The sequence below is a fragment of the Watersipora subatra genome, chromosome 3 (genome assembly GCF_963576615.1).
Source record: "Watersipora subatra chromosome 3, tzWatSuba1.1, whole genome shotgun sequence".
NCBI lineage: Eukaryota > Metazoa > Bryozoa > Gymnolaemata > Cheilostomatida > Watersiporidae > Watersipora > Watersipora subatra.
The window spans coordinates 67,207,232-67,229,019 of NC_088710.1; the positions used below are offsets into that span (position 1 = coordinate 67,207,232).

At 36.0% G+C, this 21,788-nt stretch overlaps 2 protein-coding genes across 3 annotated transcripts in view; one reads left to right on the forward strand and one right to left on the reverse strand.

Moving 5' to 3' along the window:
* Window positions 1-13: 13 nt before the first annotated feature.
* On the reverse strand, window positions 14-6,119 carry LOC137391967 (tRNA N(3)-methylcytidine methyltransferase METTL6-like). Its single transcript, XM_068078545.1, has 6 exons — window positions 6,012-6,119; window positions 2,729-2,948; window positions 1,674-1,799; window positions 1,381-1,551; window positions 541-682; window positions 14-405 (listed from the first exon to the last, which is right to left on the reverse strand). Exons 2-6 carry the CDS (start codon window positions 2,939-2,941, stop codon window positions 260-262), a joined length of 798 nt encoding a protein of 265 aa, XP_067934646.1. The 5' UTR covers window positions 2,942-2,948; window positions 6,012-6,119; the 3' UTR covers window positions 14-259.
* Window positions 6,120-6,709: 590 nt separating this feature from the next.
* Window positions 6,710-21,788, forward strand: part of LOC137391965 (late secretory pathway protein AVL9 homolog) — a 36,868-nt gene continuing 21,789 nt past the window's right edge. For both annotated transcript variants that reach the window (XM_068078543.1, XM_068078544.1), the window contains exons 1-8: window positions 6,710-6,728; window positions 8,585-8,707; window positions 8,894-9,014; window positions 10,114-10,202; window positions 10,806-10,877; window positions 11,783-11,936; window positions 12,127-12,206; window positions 15,333-15,402. In XM_068078543.1, coding sequence (XP_067934644.1) covers window positions 8,639-8,707; window positions 8,894-9,014; window positions 10,114-10,202; window positions 10,806-10,877; window positions 11,783-11,936; window positions 12,127-12,206; window positions 15,333-15,402 — 655 coding nt within the window. In that variant the 5' untranslated portion in view covers window positions 6,710-6,728; window positions 8,585-8,638. The remainder of the gene's footprint in view (window positions 6,729-8,584; window positions 8,708-8,893; window positions 9,015-10,113; window positions 10,203-10,805; window positions 10,878-11,782; window positions 11,937-12,126; window positions 12,207-15,332; window positions 15,403-21,788) is intronic.

The window sequence follows — 21,788 nt, forward strand, 5'->3', positions numbered from 1 at the left end:
TATACTTGTTGAATTTGAAAAAACTACTGTAAGCTGTTACCAGCTGTTAAATACAGATGACAGGAAATTGTTGTCTCCAGACTTGTTAGTGTTTATGCAACTTGTGCAGTGAGATGTTAGAAGCGCATTTCCCAACTGCTCACTGTTGCTGTTTCACAACTATGACTGAGCTGAATATCTATCTTATGGACCCAAGTTGGTGTGCTCAGGAAGCTCAGTGTGCTCACTCTCATATGGTGGTTGCCAATAGAAACATTCCTCAAACATCCGCCACCTTCTGATAACGACCCTGAACAAATATTCTGGGAACATCAATCTCTTCCTTCTTGTTCACAGTTCTCCTTTGAACATAACTCCTCTCAATGCAAACAAATCCAGCAACTTCAAACAACTCATCCAATTTCTCTAGAAAATAAAAAATGTGCTAAAACAGAAAAATTTTGTTTTGTTCAAGAGATAATAAAAGTCATATTCTTTTCTGCAAGTGCGTATGACTGCAAAATGACAGCAAATGACTGCCTTCATGAGATGGAAGCATACCTAAGGAGAAGTAATAAGCTCGTGTGTTGTCTTGCCTCACATAGTGATTTTCAGCGAGTTTGTGTCCAGGCTTGAACCTGAGCATTGCATGGTCATATAAACCATAATCCCTCACCAGCACACATCCTCCTGGTTTCAGAACCTGCAAGCAGAGGTTGCATGCGAGATTTTATGAAAAGAAACAAAAACCTTGTGTTAGAAAATTTATGGTCAAACCTTGCCTTATGATCAACTCAAAGTACCGGTATGAACTTTCTGACATAATTTGTAATCTAAGCAAATATTAGTCTTGACGCGTAATTTCCAACATATAATGTACGAAGGTTCTGAAAAATTGCATTTTCACAAATCAGTACTTACGCGTGCAGTCGTTCATGTAAAGGAAAAGTTGCAATAAAAGCCTCTTTTTATTGGCTATTATTTTAGTGTCTTACTCGTTTACATTTTTATATAATGCAATTCTTTTAAATGCCATATGTAATACTTCACATCAGGTTTCTGATTTGTGGGATGAATTAAATGAAATGTACCATAGTCTTAAATTAACATTTGTTCTAACATACAAAGATTTCTACAAATGAATAAAAGTTTGGTACAAATCAACTTCGCAAGTCAAGGTTTGACTGTAAGCTGTTGCTCAAGTGTGGTTGGACTTCTTCATGTAGCCTGTCCAGTTGTTGACATCTGTCTAAAGTGACAAATACCATGACACGAGCATGAGCTTATGGCTGCTCTTCAATAATGTTCTGCTAGAGTTAGAGGACTGTGATAGTCCAGAACTGTGTAAGGCAGCATAAAGGTGGAATTGGGTATGATGTAACACCTGTGCTGAATTCCTACCTGCTTAATATTTTTCAAAGCCTGTACCATTTTATCTGGGTGAATAGCAGAGAGGACAAATATAAGGCTGCCAAAATCTACGGAAGACAGTGGGACGTTAGTAGTAATTTCATGACTGGTTATGTCACACTGGAAGGCTTTGCACCGTCTGTCATCATACAATTCATTATTCTAAAACAAATCCATTTAAATATATGGTCAGTCTCATATTTAGTTCATCGGGGTTAGCTAGATTTTATCATACACGTATATACAGCCAGATGAAAAATAAGCAAAAGTTTAAAAATGCTAACCTTGACAAAGTCAATAGCTCTTGGAGAGAAATCACAGGCATATATGAAAAGATCAGGGTTGGAATCTAGCAATGGAAAGAGAAAGTTTCCTACACCACACCCAGCTTCTAATAGAATGCATTTTCCCTGAAATCACATTGAAAAACATGATACTGAAGTTACATTAAGCATTAGTTACAGGTATGCATGTAGAATGTCATGGTAATAAGCTGATACATTTTCTAATGTGAGATTTTTGGCAGCTCATTATACCTAGTCGCCTGCAGGGATCATCTTTGGGTATCACAGTGACCGACATCAACGATCTAGTCAAAATATTAGCCATGATATCAGCAACTACATGTATATCAGCTACAATGATAAAAATAACGATATAAGCGATGATATTCGCTATGATATCAGCGACATTATCAGCTATCTTCTTCTGCTATATATATAAATCGCAAAGTGTATCTGTATGTCCTTCGGTATGTCCGGCTATAGCTATTAAAATCTTGGAATGAAGAATCTGTATTGCAGAAAATTTAATCTCGGAACCTCCAATTCATCAAGCGAATGCCTTACCAATTAAGCTACGCGAGGTTAATGGATTCATGAGTCTTATAGGTCGCTGTGTGAGTGAAAATACATTACCGCTCTCCGTTACGACGCAACGCCATTCTATGTATTAGTAAGAGCTATAGATAACTAGCTTACTAGGCAACTACATTATAAGCTGGTTTTTAATACCCGTGCAATGCTGGGCATTCCGCTAGTTGAACTATAAAGAAGTAAAATGGATGGGTTGCTGCAAAAAAATGCAAGCTGGATTGATTATATTCAGCTGTAAAAAATTTCAAGATTGCATTCTGAAACCAAGACATACCACCAGTCCATCCTAAAGGGTGAAAAATGCATATGCAAGTAGGAAACACATAGGCCTATATGTAAATGAAACATCTAAATCAATCTATGTAACGGTGGTAACTAAAAATGATTCAAGAGAAAAAAGCAAATTTAACAAGATGTACAACTTCATAAGGAAACAAGATTATTCAAATAAATAGCCCACACACTGAGCTCAGCTCTGGAAACTCCCTGCTAGTCCAATGTCTGTCTTTGTAAAACAGTGTTGTGTTTCTCTTGTAGAATTTGTCCCAATTCTTTTGAGCATCTTTTTCCAAAACCTCCTGTTTAAACTCAGGAAGGGTTACATCATCAGCAGCAAGAAATTCTTGAGCTTCGTTTGATAGCGTTATTGGTAATGTGCAAGTATCATTGCTTGCCATCACATACCTACAAGCATTCAATGAGCCATGTAAGCTAATGTAATCATTATATGTAGTATTAGGCATGACTGAAGGCCCACCAAAACCTGTCAGTATACAGGTGATAGGAATATAAGATAAACTATGCTTGTTTTTGAGAGCTTCATATTTGATAATTAGTCAACAGAAATTTGTTCCAACTATCACTAGTTCTACAGTTCACACAGCCTATAATTACACTGAGTTGATCTTAACATAATAGACATTAAAATAATTTTCAAGTCCAGCACAAAACTGTTTTATAACCATAATGGTTTGTAAAGCTGATCAATGTAAACAATTATATACCTCAATGTAGATTAGATGTTGCGTTATGAGCAAGAGGGAGAGACATTCATAACCAAACATAAAATTTGTAGCCTATATTAAAACATTTTCTGTAACGGAAAAGCACAATGAACAGACCTGTAAGAAAGTGATGGCCTGTTGGTACCATTAGCCAATAAGCACACATACAATGATGAAAAAGGATGCTTTTACAAGAAATGAATTCAGTACATATGTTACTGCCTTAAGCACTGTGAAAAGATACAGACTGAAGAATCATATTTAGGAATTATTTTACCAACATTCATTCTTTAAGTGAATAATTTGTGTTGCAGTTGGAATTGATGCCCGTGTATTTTATCTGTTATATTTTAGTGTTGCTAACATTGTTCAGCCAAAGATTATCTTACACGTTGATACCACGTGTAACTATCTTTGAGTCTATAACAAAATGTGACAGCATCATTCTCCAAATGGGCTATTAACACCTCGGTGTTACCATGATTATGATTTATTTTGATGAAGTATGATCTTCTGAATGTTTCAGTTAACCGAGTTGATTGTTTCTACCATTATGGATTTGGTTGTCTACTAATGTTTAACGCATAATTCTTGCTTATGTTTAGTTGTAGAGTTGAGTTTAATAATTGTAGCAATAATTGTAAGCTTAAACACATCTGCTTAAAAACTAATGGCAGATTATTTTCATGCATCTGTTTATCAGTCCTGAAGAGAATTCTTTGTTCACCTGTGTTTTTCAGATTTTTTTGCATGTTTTCAGTAAACTCAACTTCAATGCTTTTAGAGTTGCTACGTAGTACCTGGTGCACGTCTAATTTTACACGGTGATGAATAGTTAGGATGTTGAAAATATCTTTTTAATTATCTCATCTAAACCAGCCTGTGTATTGTGAGACAGGCACTGCTCTATGACAGTTCACAATGGAATGGGACTTTTTTGGTGCAGACATTCGGGTGCAGGTAGAGAGGTTCAGAATTTATCCATCTTTCATTGCGAGTTATTACGGCTCAACAAATTTTAAACAAAAGGGAAAAAGAAAAAATTGTCCATGACCTTTACATTTTCGTATTTGACTGATGTAGTTCACAGGATCCTTCAATTAAATTTTGCAATGTGCACGTAAACAATTATGTAATTAATGAAATAGTGGTCAAAAATGAAAAAGGTGATTAACGAAATAAACCAGCATGTCCTGGTAAATAAATCATCCCCAGCATAAATCATCAACTGCACCAATCAAAGCTGTTCACATTAAACTGTAGAGTGTAGCCTAATACTGAATTGAACATATGCCAAACCGAAATCAATTTCAGTATATTATTTTTTTGGGTATTTCTTATGTGAAGTTTCATGAATAAAATAGCGTCTTTTTGCATTTTCTTGTTATTATCATAGTATTCTTAGCGTTTGTCTTTCGTTTGTCTGTCCAGTTGTAGTGATAAAGCTCTAGGAATGAAAAATCTGTTTCGCACTGGATTTCAACTCAGAACCTCTAGGTCTGCAGACAAGCGAGCTATCCCAATACACTAAACTGTCCTTGCTATGCTATGGAATAATAGGGCACATACTTATGCCGCGCTTGTAAAAATACTATTGGTTAGTTTGAAATCACGTGTAATGTTATTACGCCTAATGTTAAGCCATCTTCACGGCTATTATTATTATTATAAAGATTTAGACTAGCTTAAGTTACTAGCTTACCTGGTAAGTTACTCAAACTCGTTAGGTAATTATTTTATTACTTGTGCAACGCTGGGCATTCTTTTAGTTTATTTTATATAAGCGTAAATAATTTATTCAGTGTAAAAATAACACTGTTAAAAGGTCTGAAGCCAAAAAGCCCTGCACCAGAAAATCCTAGACAGGTTACAATATACTACTTTGTATCTTGATCTCAAATACAAAAAAGGACACATAAGACCCTTGTATTAAGTAATGCAAGTAGACCGATTCAGGCGTGCAATGATGAGCACTAAAATCACTGATCACTATAAAGTATCAAATTTCCTTTAAAGCTAGAAAAAAATAGAAAATTAATGACTAGGATTTATTTTTGTCAAAAATAATCCCAGGAGTGTGAATCTAGTAAGCATTACCAATATATTGCACACCTACTGGTAATAATATGCTGGTAGCATTTATGTTGTTTTGACTGTTTATATGTTTTTGTTCAATATTCTCATGTCTGTTCTATTTGTATTTTGTAGGTGTGCTCAGAATAGACCTTACATAAATATAGATCATAAAAAACAGCCACTTGAGATTTCATACTAGTAATCAAATCACAAACACTAGCTTAAAAAGAAAGCTTACAAAAAGGCTGTAGTCCAACTACCGCTAAACTTTCACTGCGATATAAAATTGCAATTCATGTAGCCAAAGCCCCAGCTTTACAATGTTTACTAAATGGTGTATTCTGACTCTCCTCACACTTCAGTGTTCAAGAGTGTTCGAAGACTTAAAAGACATTACAAGGTATGACACGACGATCATGTTTTTGAGCATCTTGTAATCTGTGTTTTTATTTACGAAAACGTTATAGATTTCAGTTTTAAAGTTTCAAATCTTTTTATATAAGCAGCAATGATTTCGAGGTAGTTGTCTTTGATAAACCACCACAATACAAAAATTATATAAAATGGTCAATTTATAAACACTCAACGTTCCCGATCTCAAACAATTGTCATCTAGGCGCGTAGGGAAGGTCGGGCAGGCAAGTCATCATAACCATACAAGTACTACCTAAGAGTTATACGTATTAGGCATAGCTGTTCAATGTGGATTTCTTATATTAATTAAACGATATACAAATGTACTGTACTTCCATGATCGCGAATTGAATTTGTCCGTATAAACTTCTCAACTATTATTCTGAGATCTTATTGGACCGAATGGAACGTCTGCCAGAGGACTGCATCATAAAATTAGAATTAACGGAGGCTATGCTATCTACCCTAATCGCTTCATTAAAGAGAGGGCAAGCCACGCAGGAATTGACCAATTTCTGTAACAGTTTGAGAAATATTTTGTTTCTGAATATAGTTGCCTTGAACGTATGCCGAATACGCTAAGACGACCCGCCGAACCAAATTAAAAACTGGTAATTAACCTCTCCCTTCAACAAAGTCTTACGGGGGTCTTACGAAGACTATAATTATGTTAATATTATACATACTAGCAGCATGTATAACATTACATACAAATTGGGTAAAAATTACGTATGGTTTACAATTTAAATTTTATTAAACATGTATTGTGTAACATTACTGCTAAATGCGTGCAAATTAGCTAACTGATGCGTTTACGCTCCCTGTAAAGAAACGCGCTCTTGGTAGATGAGTCGACTTTAGCTTGAGATAAGTTTGGCAAACGTTTATGTCGACGATCCCGTGGTTCCTGTACTGCGACACACTGTCTATTAGAACGATATACGAAGCTTCTCCAGGCTGCGAATCAGCAGTTTGTATAGCTGTTTTGTTTGCAAAGCACTTCTAATAGACTTCGCATTTAGAGAATGTTTTTGTATATGTGTCAAATAGAAAAGAAAATGTTAACACAGTAATAGTTTGTTTAATTGATATAAGTAAAAACGTTCATTTCAAAAAGAATAGGATGTATATGTAAAATAAATATATTTGGGATAAAAACAATGTTTGTATCCTGATTAGTTATGTTTGCGTCTTTTTAATTTCATAAGTGATTAATTACGTTTTTTATATTGAAATTGAATCATCTCTATTTCTAAGGTTCATGGTGTGATAAATCTTGTCATCTGATTTAAACAAATTAGGCTTTTAGAATTAGAATATGTGAATAGGCTTTTTAGAAAAAGCAGCTTGTTTTGTCAAAAATTTATTGTTTAGTGTTTAGTCAGTAACCAGGGTGTTTTTAACTGTTCGGGATGTATGTGATGACTGTATGAGTTTGTAACTTATATGATATATTCAAGCACTAACTGAGATATTTCTTCAAGTAGGCCTATTATAATCATATTGTCTGCTCAGATCAGCTGTGCTACCATACAGTGATTGATGAACCTACTGATTTATTTAACAATATTATCACATGAACCACCTAGTAGCACCACATTCAGTTGTTCAAACTGAGTGCCCGGTAAAATTATTTTATATCAGATTGCTTCAACATCCGCCGACCTTTTATATTGCAAAAATTCAGATACTATATGATTCAGATTCAAACCAAACTATATACCTCAGACCATCAGATCAGTGTTTGCTATAACAGTCTTAATCAAACATGCCATAAGGTTAATTACACCCAATGAAAGGTCACCAAATTAACTAAAAAGAGCTGATAAAACCATTAATTGTCGAAAAAAAATTTGAGGTACAAAGATGTAGACATACTAGCAATTTTCCATGGTGAGCTCTGGCTACTGATGGTCAGATTTGTTAATCCAATTAGCCTGCTAGTTCAGCTACGCACGATTACGAGTGCGATATTCTATTCAAGTTGTTCATAGAACCAAAATTTGCCCTTAACTGGTCTGCATCTTGAAGTGTTTAGAAAAAATATATAAAAAGTTGGTAAAACAATTAGTTAAAAAAATATCATTAAAGGTTTTACATGGCTGATGAGCAGACTGTAACCACTTTAACTGCATTGAGTATTTTCAAAGCGTTTAATTAAACCATTGTTTACTTATCTCATTACTAACTAATATGTGCAATACATAAGTATTACATATATAATTTTAAACCTGCAATGCTGACTATGTGTCACATAATATGCTATCATACTTGTGTAGTCGAGTTGTATTTCTGAATTGTGCCCAGTTTGACTACCTGAAGGCTATGAATTTGTATGACGTACAGCATATCATTTGTCTTGCGTTTTTTGTTCATTTTGAATATCAAGAAACTTGGATGTTAATTATTCCCTTCGGCAGTGAAGGTTTTAAATGAAAATGCTTAGCAGGTGAGTGTGACCTAAACTAAACATACATACTAATAAAAAATAGGGAGGGTGGACTGTAGAGTTTCTGGCATACTCTTGTTGATGTCCATAGGCATTGTTGATGTCCATAGGCAAAAGCAAATGCCTAGCATTAGAAAAGATCATTGTGACAGTGCCAAAGAAAATTTGTCTTTTGAATCTTATGTTTTTGTCTGATGTTATCTCTGCTATGATCGTGAATGTCCCTGTAATAGCATCTAGATGACTCCAACATGGTTTACCTGTGTTTCTTGTGAACATGTAAAAATATTTTGATGTCTGTATCACGTGTAGAGCTGAAGTTGAACCATAATTTATTTGTATAACCAATGTTAGCATTACTGTTGATGTTATTTTAGATGCACGCCACAGTGAGTAATTTCTGATGAGTCATCAGTGATGATCTGCCTCCCATGGCGTCACATGAAAAGTCTTTATTGCACATTATTGTGGTCGGATTTCATCACAAAAAGGGCTGCCAGGTATCTTTTTGCTTGTTTCTCTACTGTCTCATGTTTGTCTCTGCTCCCTTCAATTCTAGATGCATGTTAGTTGTAGTAAAAATCTAGCCTTTTTCTTTTTCACTTTTTTCTAGCTTAGCTATCTTTTTGTGGTGCAGATAGGAATAATGTTTATTGTGAGCATACTACATGTCTTACGGGCTGTAGGTGGAGTTTGCCTATCCACCGCTAGTTGAAGGCACTGGAGAAGAGAGTGGAGAAGTGCCCCTCGCCTGGAAGTATTTGCCTACTCTTGCGCTTCCAGATGGAGCGCACAACTACAGCAAAGGTAATTGTGTGGCTGGATCTTTTTATCTATAGCCGAAACAAATTACAGCTGTTTTTTGATTTACAATGTGTTCAGGTGGAGGCTCTGTAGGATGTAACATCACAGAAAAATTGCAGTTAGCGTCATATTAGTTCGGGCTTCTGCCAATTATCTAAACTTCTTTCAACTATAATTTCTTTTTATTGAGTTACTTTGTCTGCGGCTTCATTTGTTTCGCTATATCACTGAACGATTCTGGTATATTATTGTTGGCAGATGTTCAGGGAAGTTAACTTTGAGGATGCAGTAGTGTTCTCTGATTCAGCTAAATCTTAGCTAAGTTTATGGTTTGTTGGTCGGTAATGCAATATTAGGCGTTATTACTGTACTTGTTTCAAAATCTCTAAGATGTCACAAACCATTGAAAACTTTTAAATAAGTTTGTGACACTAGTGTTGTTATTGAATATCAGGTTATTGGTTAATCATGTTGCTCGAAAAGTATTGATTGAAAAAACTACGTGTTAACCTAAAATTTAATTGCATTAACAAAACGGTTAAGTTGTTTTGAAGTTGTCTACTCCTTTTTTTGTGGAGGTAGATAATTCCATCAATACATCATCTGGTTCATCAATTCACTTGTTTTTAACCATATACAGTATGTTTATGTTTGCTAGTATGTTGAGTTTATTTATTAAATTTTTTGGCTGCACACAGCATGAGTGGTTCCTTTGAATCTTTCTAATTCAGTGGTTTTCCTTCCCTGCAATAAAAGTCACTCTAGTTTGTTCATGCCCATTATTTCAAATAGATCTCTATGAAGTGTCTTTTCTTGCCTTTGCATTTGACCAATGAATCAATTTTTAAAAGCTAGCTATTGATGAAAAGTTAACAGACTTTTCATCAATAGCATTTATTATACATCAATAACCACATCAATCAAACCATATGTTAAAAAAGTGAACAAAATTATGTCTGAGTTGAAATGCCTCTTTTAAGCATTTCAGGAATGGTTGCTTGTTTACTACCGCAGCAGCTTTAGCAAGACACTGTTGTTCTCTTTCACCGATGCTATTTTTATGGAAGTTTCGGTGTGACAATCCGGACATTCTTTATTTCAGATACCGTCTACTTTCTTTTGAAAAACAAAGACGGATCGAGAAAGTCAACTGTGTATGGCGTGTCTTGTTACAGACAAATAGATGCAAAGGTTGGGATGTGTCAAATTCTTTCACAACCTATGAACTTTTCTGTTTTGGTTCTTCGCTGATTCACACATCTTATCTCTGCTCCAAACAAAGAGGGCAGTCTTGAGTGTAATACAATACCTTAGGACTGCCCGAGCTTTGATTAGCTTCTCTTCCTTAAGTTGGAGAGAAATTCTCACAACCATGTAAACAATTTGGAATGTCATAACTTAATGTTTGTTGCTGTTTTGTGATTCAGCCTTTTCCGCCCTTGAAAAGCGGCATAGTTTCTAATTTAAAGACTTTGCTGTCATCATGCCTCTGCAAGTTAAGGCGAGTATTTTTCATGGGCCGAGGTAGGATAAGTACATTTATTGCTATATTATATTTAAAAAATATAATGTCATCATTTTACTCCTTGTTGCGGATGTAAACAGAAAGGCTCATTGGAGCAAAGTATTGATCTTCCAGAATGAAGAATATAAATATCTGTCAAGCGAGTACATCAGTCTGCCTTATGAACACTTACTCAGTCACTATCTTGTGTTATTCGTTGCCTGAGGCTGTTTGTGGATGGCTCAACAGTCTATCCATTATACAAATATTTTGTAGTTTTTGTTTTGCAGGATATTGTAAATAAGACAGAGGACATCACACGAGAAACTGTGATGAAAAGTGTGTGCGTCTTGACCACATTGGTATGTCATGTAACTCAGTGGTGTACACAGTCTCATACTGGTAAGGGGAGGGCAAAGGTGAAGGTCGTTAATGATAGCCTAGGAAAACATGCACGAGATTGAGATGAGCAGAATTGGCTAATCATCAGCCACCGAATCAATTTTATTGGTTTTATCGCAGATGTTACCAAGAAGACATTATTTGTTTTGTAAGCTTGTTGAGCCTTGTTTGATATTGCTTTTAGACAGCCCTGTTGAATTTTTCAGTTGGATTCACTTCCCAGATAACGTTATAGCATGCAGCCGATTTGCATACCCTTTCTAAATATTTCTATGGAATATGCTTCTGCATAATTTACTCATCCTTTCATGAAATTCTGTTGATCTGTCATCTAGCATTGATCAGGCTCTGTTTCTAGCAGCTTGTCATTGATTATATAATAAATTGTCAGCCAAGTCTCTCCTTCTCTCCAGAAATAACATAAGTCAACAGCTATCACAATTATAGGAGAAAAACAAGAGTATCTATGGCCTCATGTGGTCATAACTTGGCAATATTGTGTAGCATTTTCCTCTGTTGGAATAACAGCCAATGGTCGCACGGTGAGCCGACCCGTGCTAAAACAATAATAACAGGTATGCCGGTAGAAGATCTCTCATCTATTTTTTATGCGATGCTCTGTAGAGTTGTCAGTGTCCAAGGGGTAGAGGCATTCTAATAACAAAATACATGTGTAAAATCAGAGCTTTGGATTGTAGAGATAAAACTTCATCAAGCCTGAATAATGTGTGATAAAGTATAAACAGCATTCTAGTTCCTCGTTGATTTCTCATTTTTTATACACCACAAACATGACGACTCCTCCTTTTATCTACATTTGTATTATAATGTTTGTCTTTTTTAATTAAGATTGTTTATGTTTCAGCCATGTTTTGGTGCAGTCGCTGCAAAGTTGGAGGTAGTTACCCATGCCTGGTTTGACCAGAAGGATTTTACACGGCTACAACTGCTGCGGGAAGCATATGACAGCCTGTCTGTTAGCATCTCTTCATTGAGTGTCGAGTCTCAAGTATGCATGGGTATGTGGCTGTCTGTTTAAGTTTTCTTTACGTTCTTCTGTGATGTTCCTGAAAGCCAAAATTAATATATCAGTTGTGACACGCTTGCTTTGTTTATACTAAACATGAAAATGTCAAAATAAGGAACCAAACTGTTTGTTGACTTAGCATTTTCTAGCTGAATTCTGTGGATAAATGTTGGTTACTGTAGGTCTACGCTTAAATGAACTAGTCAAGCTGTACAGACACAAGATATTGGTGCTGTTCAAGCTACTCATGCTAGAGCGAAAGGTAATGAGCATGCTTCCTCCTAGATTACATATCTAGTAATTACAGGCTAGTTGGTGATTTCCTCTCACTTCTTGGCGTTGAGTTTTCTCGGAAAGTGGCATGATGCAAGCCATAGAGATGTTAAATAGTCCTATAAAATGCTTTTTATTAAATTGGTGGTGAGAAAATTGAATCTCTTGTCAGGCGTTATGCGATCAGTTGAATTCTGGTGTTATCTTTGGAATTAATACTTATACAAATTGCTAAGGCGGAAATGCCATTAATGGGATGCGCTGCCCTTTTGTCACTACTCTTTAGCAAGTGCGCTCTCAAATTTCTGAACCCGACAGCTCAGCAGAGATGAATAATTGTAGATGCTAATTGATTTTCAGCTAATAAATCATACCCTAAATCTATTAGGTATTCGTTTACTTTGCCATCAATTTGCATATTTATATCAAATCCATCTATTGTCAGGCATTACGTTGAGAGGAAGTGGAGTGTATATGCGTGGTGGAAAGTAGAAGCGACGTAATATGCCAAACTATTGTATTAATAGTTGCTACACCTTGTTATCTGGCCTCACAACCAGTTTATTGACCTCAAGCAGTATTCCCAACTCATTCTTATCTGGAAGCCTTCTATTATACGCCTCCTATTATACTTGTCTCAAAATGTCTGACAGTAAAGAGTGTTTGGTTTTTAGCTTGTTTGCAGGATTTACATTCACATACTTCCAGTATTGCATCCTCAGTTCGCTTCTTGTCCAGTGTTAATAACAATGCACTGTCATAATGTGATCTCATTCTTACAATGCATTCATCTGGACATATTTGAACCTTCCCATAACATCTTCCTCCAGAGTCGGTCTATATATGGTTATGGATGAGTGAAAGTTAGATTAAAGAGTAAAGACCCATAAACAGGTTTAATGATGGCTAACATGCCTGCACTCTACTAGTAAGGAGTCTGTTGATACTCAGACATTCAACCTAAAGTTACCTATCAAAATTACTTGAACTTATCATGAGATAAATTAGTGTTGTCAACTTAGAACTTTCCTTTGTAGGCTGTAGTTTTATTAAAGTAATCAATTTGTAACTCCAGGAGCTAGCTTGACATTAGATATAGCTTTGTATGCTTTCAGCAGACAAAACAGGAAGGAGAAGTTGGTTCAATCTATCTATAGGCTCTATAGTTATTAAAAGCCAACGAAAAGTAATGATCAGCATACTTGTGCCGTTGAATCCTGGCTTCTATGGGCAATTTTTTAAATCTTTGAATTCTTAAATTTTCTTTGTATTTAAAAAACTTTTGTTTAAAACCTGTTGGTATTATGACTCTCAAATAGCCCAACATGAACTAGCTGTGCCAACACAGAAAAAGTAAGTGTAATTTGAAGTTGTCTCTGTTTGGAAGTCAGGTGCAGACAACTATTTGTTGACAATTAGTTTATAGTTAGATGAAAATCTGAGTGTTTTTATACACTCATTGAGCTCTTTCAACTTCTCTCGCTTTATATAATTATATATATCTATGATTTTTTTAAAGGTTTATATGTTATACTGTTGAGATCTAAAGCTGTTATTAAAACTTGTGAAGTTTAGATTGAGATACCAGTAGTTGTACATAAAGGAACCTACTGCTCGGTTCAGCCCTTCTTGTTAGTACAGTGTGCATGTACCTCTTCACAGAGAAAGTAAAATCTAATATTATGCCGGTGAAATCGTGGCTATTATGAGTTTCAGTGCTGATGAGAGCTGATCAAGTCTCAGCATGTCAGTTGTTTATTGACTGAATTTGTTTGCGCTGCCATCTCCCAATCTGACATGTCTGAGTTGGTTTCATAGATTTTTTGTCCGTCTTTGGTTTAGCTATGGCTTCCCTGTTCTAGCGCAAATATTATTCTCTGCTACTTCTTTGAGCATCCTTTTCTCAAGGCTAACAATAATGACCTATGTTTAGCGAGTGGCAAACATATGTAGTTGTTGGCTGCCGACGAGTAACGCCTGACTTTACTGAAACAATTTCTCTAAAAAAATATACAACATGTAGAATCAAAAATACTGTCGAGATATCTGCAGCCGCTACAAGAAATTATCTCAAAAAAGTGTTTTCAAATCATTACATATTGTATCTCGCGGGAGGTTTTAGGAAGAAATACCCAGACTTCGAATTTTTGGAACTAAATCATCTGTTTCATCCTTGTTGATCAGGAGGATGTATACTCGTTGCCAGATATGTGGTGGTAGGAAATTGACAGGTCAACACGAAAATTGACCTATCAAATCTCTATGATAACCTAATTAGAGCAGATTACATCTTAACGGAATTAATACAATATAATTGTTGACACTTGAGATAGAAGAGTCAGCATGCCTAGCTTATAATAATGACAGTTGTTTATATTGTGCAAATAAGCCTGAGAATAATTGTAACAACCCTGTCAAATATTGAAAAGATGCCAAAAATAATGGCTTAATTAGTAAAGTTGTCAGTTTGGAGATTTGTTGCTGTTGTCAGTGGATGGTTGCCATGATATCTGATTGCGAAAATGCTTGTTTACAGATAAGTGATAACCTACGGTATTGTAAACATTCTTCCTGATATATCTTGCTATGGATATAGCCTTTTTGATGAGCTTTAGATATGTATGTAAAATGCGTAATAAGAGTTCAAACGTGGACTCATTTGTCCACACGCTTATTGCGGAAGAGTAATTTTATTAATAGCCACAGATCCTTAAAACATATCTCTAAAACATGGGAGCTCTAAAACATATTCGTAAAACATCTTTAAAAACTATCCTTAAAACAAAACAACATTTCTGTAAGGTGTAAACGTTGGTTGTAGGCTTGCTTTAAGCAGTAGCAATGCTTTGCTGTTTCAAACCATTCTGGTTCTTCGCTAGTGCCATTGGTAGATGCATGCGTGATGTAAAGAGAATATGTTGTTCAGGTTTCATCTTGTTTTAACTTCTTTGTGCTGATGAGTTTCAAATTTCCGTTTATGGGAATGTAAAACACTGCTGGTTAAAGTCTACCAGGGGTCGCTACGCTGCACTTGAAAAACAGATATTTCCGTTTCAGATATGTCATATCGTTACTCATGCTCATATGATTCTGACACGATATCTATTGTTTGTAGACTGTTTTTTACATGACGCCTGTGTCGGACTTATGTAACGTGCTACTCTCTCTCCTTTCCCTTTTTCCTGGTAAGTACTACACTGTTCCATAACCCTCTGATGCCAACCTTTGCTTCCTCTTTCTCCCATGCTTGGATTGCGAGCTTTAAATGTGGTTGGTAGCGTTAGGCAACTTCCTTCATCACAAAGTTAATCATGGATTTGTAAGCTTTATTCAAATTGGTTGGTCATGCATCAGCTGTTAGTGCCACCTGTCGTGTTGATCAGCTATTTTTGTGGAATTTTCTCTCCATCTGGCAGTAATTTTCTCGCAATTGCTGAGGTTATTATTCAAATGTATTCTCATGTTTTCTACATTTTTTCTCCTCTGGGCTAATTTTACCTGTCCGGCTTGGTTTGAACTGATGCGTAGATATCATTTGGCTAATATCCTTCTCAGTCATCCTCTTGCAATCAATCAGTTAAACCATAGAAAACACCACTAAAGATATGTATCCGCAAGCAATCTAAAGGTAAAAAAAGACCATCTGACTGACCGACTGACTCCTGTTTTACCAGAGTTTACTTTACATAGCTACCAATACAGCTTATGGTTGTGACTCAGTTTTAAGGAAGTCACATTTTTCAGATGTTTTTGAAAATAAAGTTGTAATAATATGGTAATTCTACCAAAAAATGTGATGTAAACTTTATCCTGTTCCACATAAATTTATAGCTTCGCTTTTAGTAATAGACTTTTGAATTATAAATTATCTGTGCTATACAATATTTAATAATGACATTCATTCGAACGGTATGCTTGTTTGCTGGTTGATTAAAAATTCTTTTCTAATACTTTTTCATTTGATAAAAAAATAAATCATGTTAATGCCTTTTATTCATATAACAAGGAATTTTAGTGATAAGTGATTAGAACTGCCTCATGTAAACCCAGTGATTTATATACAAGGTCCTAATTTGGTTTATCCACAGGCTTTCAAACTACAGTCAAACATGGATAACTCGAACTTCACGGGACCGAGCAAAAGTGTTCGAATTATCAGAGCGTTCAAGTTATCAGAGCACTGTCACAAGTCCATGTATTTACTTATTTATTAGTAGATACATGTACATATACAAACTATAATATAAATTAAAAGTACAAATGGCTTGTTTCAAATTAAATGCTTCTAATGTAAAGTTTAAAACGTTTTTATCAAAAAGTATAGAGATTTTTCTATCACTTGAGATTGGTTTGTTGTTTGAGGTGATGTTATTGCCAGGACGTTTTTTTAGATTGACATTGGCAAAACTTGATCGTTGTTGAAATGCTCAAAAGAAAAGACATCTTTTTTTTTGAGCGTTTTACCCACGATCAATTTTGCCGATTTTTCTTGAAGTGCAAAGATTACCTTTCATGCAAAGATTACCTTACTTTACCTGGGATTCGTTAAGAGCAACACTCCGAGGCAGTTCAATTAAAAGTTTTACGAGGTTTTACGGTACATTGTATATCACTCACGCTTTTTGAATGGATACTTATTGAATGTACACACGTATTCTGTGTTTAGGTCAAACGATGAATAGTTTTTTTTAGCTAAGACAACGTATACATTTAATTACAACAATTTTTAAGACGTTTTAAACATTCAACATTCCGACGTTGATTCAACACGGAATCAACGTCGGAAAACTATTCATCACGGGCTAGCCGGGTCACGCACTCAAAGATTTTCGCCACGCACATACAAAACAAAAACAACATGCTGTTTTCGTTTTGTATGTGCGTGGCGAAAATCCTTGCGCGCGTGACCCGGCTAGCCCGTGCTATTCATCGTATAGCAGTATAAATCAAATTTAACCAAACCTTTAGAAAAGTCGTTGACAAAAATATTTTGCGATTTTAGTAATAACGACGCTTATGAATTACGAAAATATGAGGTTTACCTCTATGGCTTTGAATAAAGTGATTTTCTAAAGCGATAACAACCGTTTCGGTAGCCGTTGGGCAAAAAAACAGTTCGAATTAACAGTGTTGAGTTCGAGTTATCTATAGCAATTTATTATTACGTGGGAACGGACCAAAGAAACCGTTCGAATTAACCATGTGTTCGAGCTATCCGTGGACGAGTTATCCATGTTTGACTGTATTTGAAACCAATCATGTCATGTCCAGTGTTTGAGCTCTCATTAGACTGAACTTGATCAATGGTGTTGAGTGACACCTCATTCTTGCTATTCTCTTTGGAAATGATTGTTATAAGGTTAAAGATATTGTGGGAGATTACATCTTCAGATATTTTTAAAATGTGCTTTTCGGTCATCATCATGATATTTCCTCGTATTTAACTGCAAGCAGGAGAACATAGCTTCCTATGGATAACGAGAGAAAGGAGCAAATAAACTGAACCGGAGACTGGAGCGAACAGTCTTTCCACTCATAAGATAACAATGAGCCAGTGTCTCTGGGCTGATGCAAATGACGTCAAATTTCTTTGCAGGTGTGCAGACAGCATCTATATTAATCTCCTTTCAGCCTGGATAAAATCAGAAGGCTGCCAGCTTTAGCACACTCCTCAAATATCTTAGCCCGAGAAATGGTGTATCTGTACATACCGATGTATGTATGACAAGCTATGCATTGCGTGCATAGCGTCAGATTTAACATTCTGGTAAACAGATCGCTTCTCCGGATGTCAAATTCTCTGAGATTCATAACATGTTTACACTCTTGTCACTCGAAGAGTCTTTCATAGCACCTTTAAAGTCAACCCTAAAAATATTTGCCATTTTTAAAACTAATTTGCAAGTCATATTTCTGATGGTGCTTCTGGTTTCCAACGCGTAGGAGGCTTTCATATGGTGCAAGCATAAGGTGTTCAGGTCCAAATCATATACTCCGCACAATTGTAAAAGAATTTTGTAGTTTCCGATATGATTACAGTGCGTGGTACACGGCGGTACCCAATACCTGTGTAGTTAGAGGACTCGGTAGGAGGTAAGTATAGGTCCCTCCATGCATCTTTGAAACTGTTGCCAGTGAAATTTCTGCATAGTCAGCGTTTGTAGGCTACAATAATTTTCCACTTTTGCGTTCAGTCCTTGCTATAAAGGCCCTTGATCAATAGAGCAAGTACAGTTTCTACAGAAAATTGTTGAATATATAGTTTAGAGGATAATTTCAATTTTACGGCTGCACATTGGGCTCAAGGTTTGCTCATTGGATATTTCTATATGAACCCCAGAAGAATGCGGCCTCGGGGAATTGGAAAGCGTCAGGAATTAAAAAACATTGGGAAATCAGAAAGCATCCATCGTTATGCATCATAAAAGATATTGAATGAGGGAAAGAACGGAAGGTACAGTTAACCAGCATGAGAGCTGATTACATGTCTATTTGTAAAACAAACACTTTTCAGGTGTCAACAAGTTGATTGGTTGGTGAATGTACCACTGATTCTTCTGATGGCAACATTTAACATCGTGAGTCATTACTGAAATAAGAGTTCTCCTGATATTTGTAAGAGTTTCAGTTTGACTTTTGTTACCTGGTTGCTCTTCAATTGTCGGTCATACTCCACTCAGAACTCTTCATAATGACAAGCATTATGAGGAGGTCTCAGTGAGCTCAGGTGATTTTTCCAAACCGAGAAGGAAGCTAGAGTCATGTTGCCCCAGCTGACCCATGTATTTACTCCGATGGAATGCCCTAATGGTTAAACTTAGCCTGTTTGCAAATCATTCTATATATAAAACACGGATTCGTTCAGAATAGAAAGGCTTGGGAAGCATTCTGAGCTTATTGCAGAAGAATGTTTCATAACTTTGTTGGTCAGTGAGGACATGTTGTGTACAACTTTGTAGAAGTCAGTTCTCTAGCGGATGTGTGCTCTACTTGTCTCAAAGGGAGTTTCTACAGATTGAGTAGGCAATTAGCTCTGTCACTTTCATCTATTGTCCCAATCATTCACCCAGCGTCTACTCCAGATGCTAGGCTCGCTTACTGTTTGTAATCCCCTTCAAATATTCTTCTTGGCTGCTGTAAACTCTTTCTGACATTCTCCAAAATTTGCCTGATCTCCGCTGCTATGCAGTTAAATCTGGATTACTCAACTGATTGACAGTTGTTATGTAATGTCTGACTATTTTTCTCCTATGACTATAGATGTTTATAGCCTCCAAAGGCAATTAGTGTTAATAATTTCTACTAATACCTCAGATATCCTATCTTCATCTCCATCTCGCGGTTTTTCAATTAAAAATTCCTCGACTTGCATCACCTGCAACACAACCCATTGCCCTGCTTCGTCAGGTAATTAGATCATCAAGTTTAAATATAGCTTTGAGCTGGTGTTTTTGTCATCTTATAAGTATTGAAAACCCCTGCTACATGGGTACAACTAGTCAAACCCGAACATTTGCCATGTAATCACAGTTGCTAGGATTTAGTCGCTCTATATATCATAGGTCTCTGCATTCAAGTTAGAGAGGCAGCCAGTGTTATATACATTCACTCGTTCTTCTATGTATAGAACTGTATGCTGAGGTAATTCCTAGAATACACATCAAGTACCTGTAACTTTTGGGAACACACTGTGACACGCAATGCCAAGTACCTATCACGTACATTAGATTTGACATAGCTTGAACACGGTTTTGGCTTTACGGCCACTGCCTAGTGGTCATCCTCCTCCTTTCCTGGCTTGTTTATTTCTTTGCACAGCGTGCTCTTAGGAATGTATTACTCATCACCGGGATTTATTCAGCATTAGTAATACAGCTACTTCTAAACTGGGTACTCGCGTACTCTAGCTTTCTGGCCAGTTCTTTTTGCTTATGGATGGGGTGGCATTGTAATACCCCAACCTGAGGTGTAAATCAAGTTTTCACTTATGTGCTAATCATAAAAGCAACAGGAACTATGATCTCATTTTATGAATGAAATATCGAAAAGAAAGTCCTCACTTCTCCCCTATATATCTCTTTATTCATGTGTTTTATTACATAACACCTTTCAGCAGTTTCGTTTTAATTCAGTGAGCAGGGAATTAACAGGTAAGTTTCTAATTAGTTAACAATAACATTGTTGTATAACATTGTTGTATAACATTGTTACACGGACATGTCAGGAGAGGATAACCAGGAATGTGTCCTGAGAGCACCCATCACGTGGCAGAGTAATCTTAGCACTATGGGTTTTTATGTACGAGCAGCAAAATGGTGCATGCCATTGTTATTTAGCCTATAAGACTGTTTTGTCTATGAATGCATATCAATCTTTGTTCATAATCACTACCGCAAAACTAAGTTTCCGAAAGGCAAAACATATTATTGTAAAGATATTGATGCTAGGTTATTTAGATAAAAAGTTATTTAGATGCATCACCTAGCATTACTTGACCTAACATGACCTTGACCTTTGTAACAATGATTGTTTTATGTCATCAACGCGAATCACTTGAGATTTTCGTAGTCTCCGGTACTAATCAAGATTCTCCTAATTAGTGACTTACCCAAGACTTGCTTGTTTATTGTGAAAATGGTAAGATGCAAAACCAAGAGTGAGCAAGGCTGAACCAACAATCGTGATATTTTATGAATAGTTCTCACTAAGCGAATTTCATGTCACGATCAACATAGGGGACTAAATATCACTCCTGAGAAAAGGATAAACTGTGTGTATTATTCTGTAGTAACTGCCTAGCGCGCTCAAGAATGCACATATCATACGTATACTTCGTGGAAGATATTCTGGCAGATGTGTTATAGACAGCCAGATTGCAGCTAAACTTGTCTTCCTAAGATGTTAAGGGAAGTTGTTGTTGATTAGGGTTTTGGCCTTACGTCACGCCGTATAATGACCTACAGATTTTTTATACCTCGGCTGCTCAAAACATGTACAAACAATAGTTAAACAATGGCAGCTTGTCTTAGGAAATCTATTAGTCATCCGAATATTATTGAGTTGGCATTGTTAATAATTAAAACAATGCATTATCATAGACTATAACTCAGATGAAAGGACAGCGGCGGAACACGGAAAATTAAGGATGAAGCAATGTAAAAAAGCGCTTTCCAATGATATCAGCATGCCAGTGCATGCATCTTATTACATATGTGTATAGTTTCAGCGTAAGCATGTGATATTGTGAAAGCAAATTTAAATTGTTATCATTTTTTGTGTTCATACGCTTAAAAGATTATATCAATTAGATAATAGGCCTACTAATGCACACTACAAAAGTTTATGTATTGGGATTTACCATTAGCAGTGTTATTCTCAGTGTGAGAAAGGAAGTTTTCGACAATTTGATGCAAATGCCTGCAGTTAGCAACAACACTAGAGCCAAAGCGATCTAAAATGAAGTTTGTGAATGCGTCGTGATAATTAACATTTGTAAGATAAATTTGTCTATCAGGCCACCCATTCCATCCACAAAACTGAAAACTACATGAACAGCGGACAACATTTTTTT

Excerpts from the sequence above, each read along its gene's own strand:
- LOC137391967 (XM_068078545.1), bottom strand. The coding sequence starts at position 2,941 with ATGGCAAGCAATGATACTTGCACATTACCAATAACGCTATCAAACGAA. Across the intron at positions 1,800-2,728 it reads AGTTTCCAGAGCTGAGCTCA|GGAAAATGCATTCTATTAGA; the intron begins GTGTGTGGGCTA and ends ATGTGATTTCAG. Across the intron at positions 683-1,380 it reads CTTTGAAAAATATTAAGCAG|GTTCTGAAACCAGGAGGATG; the intron begins GTAGGAATTCAG and ends CTCTGCTTGCAG.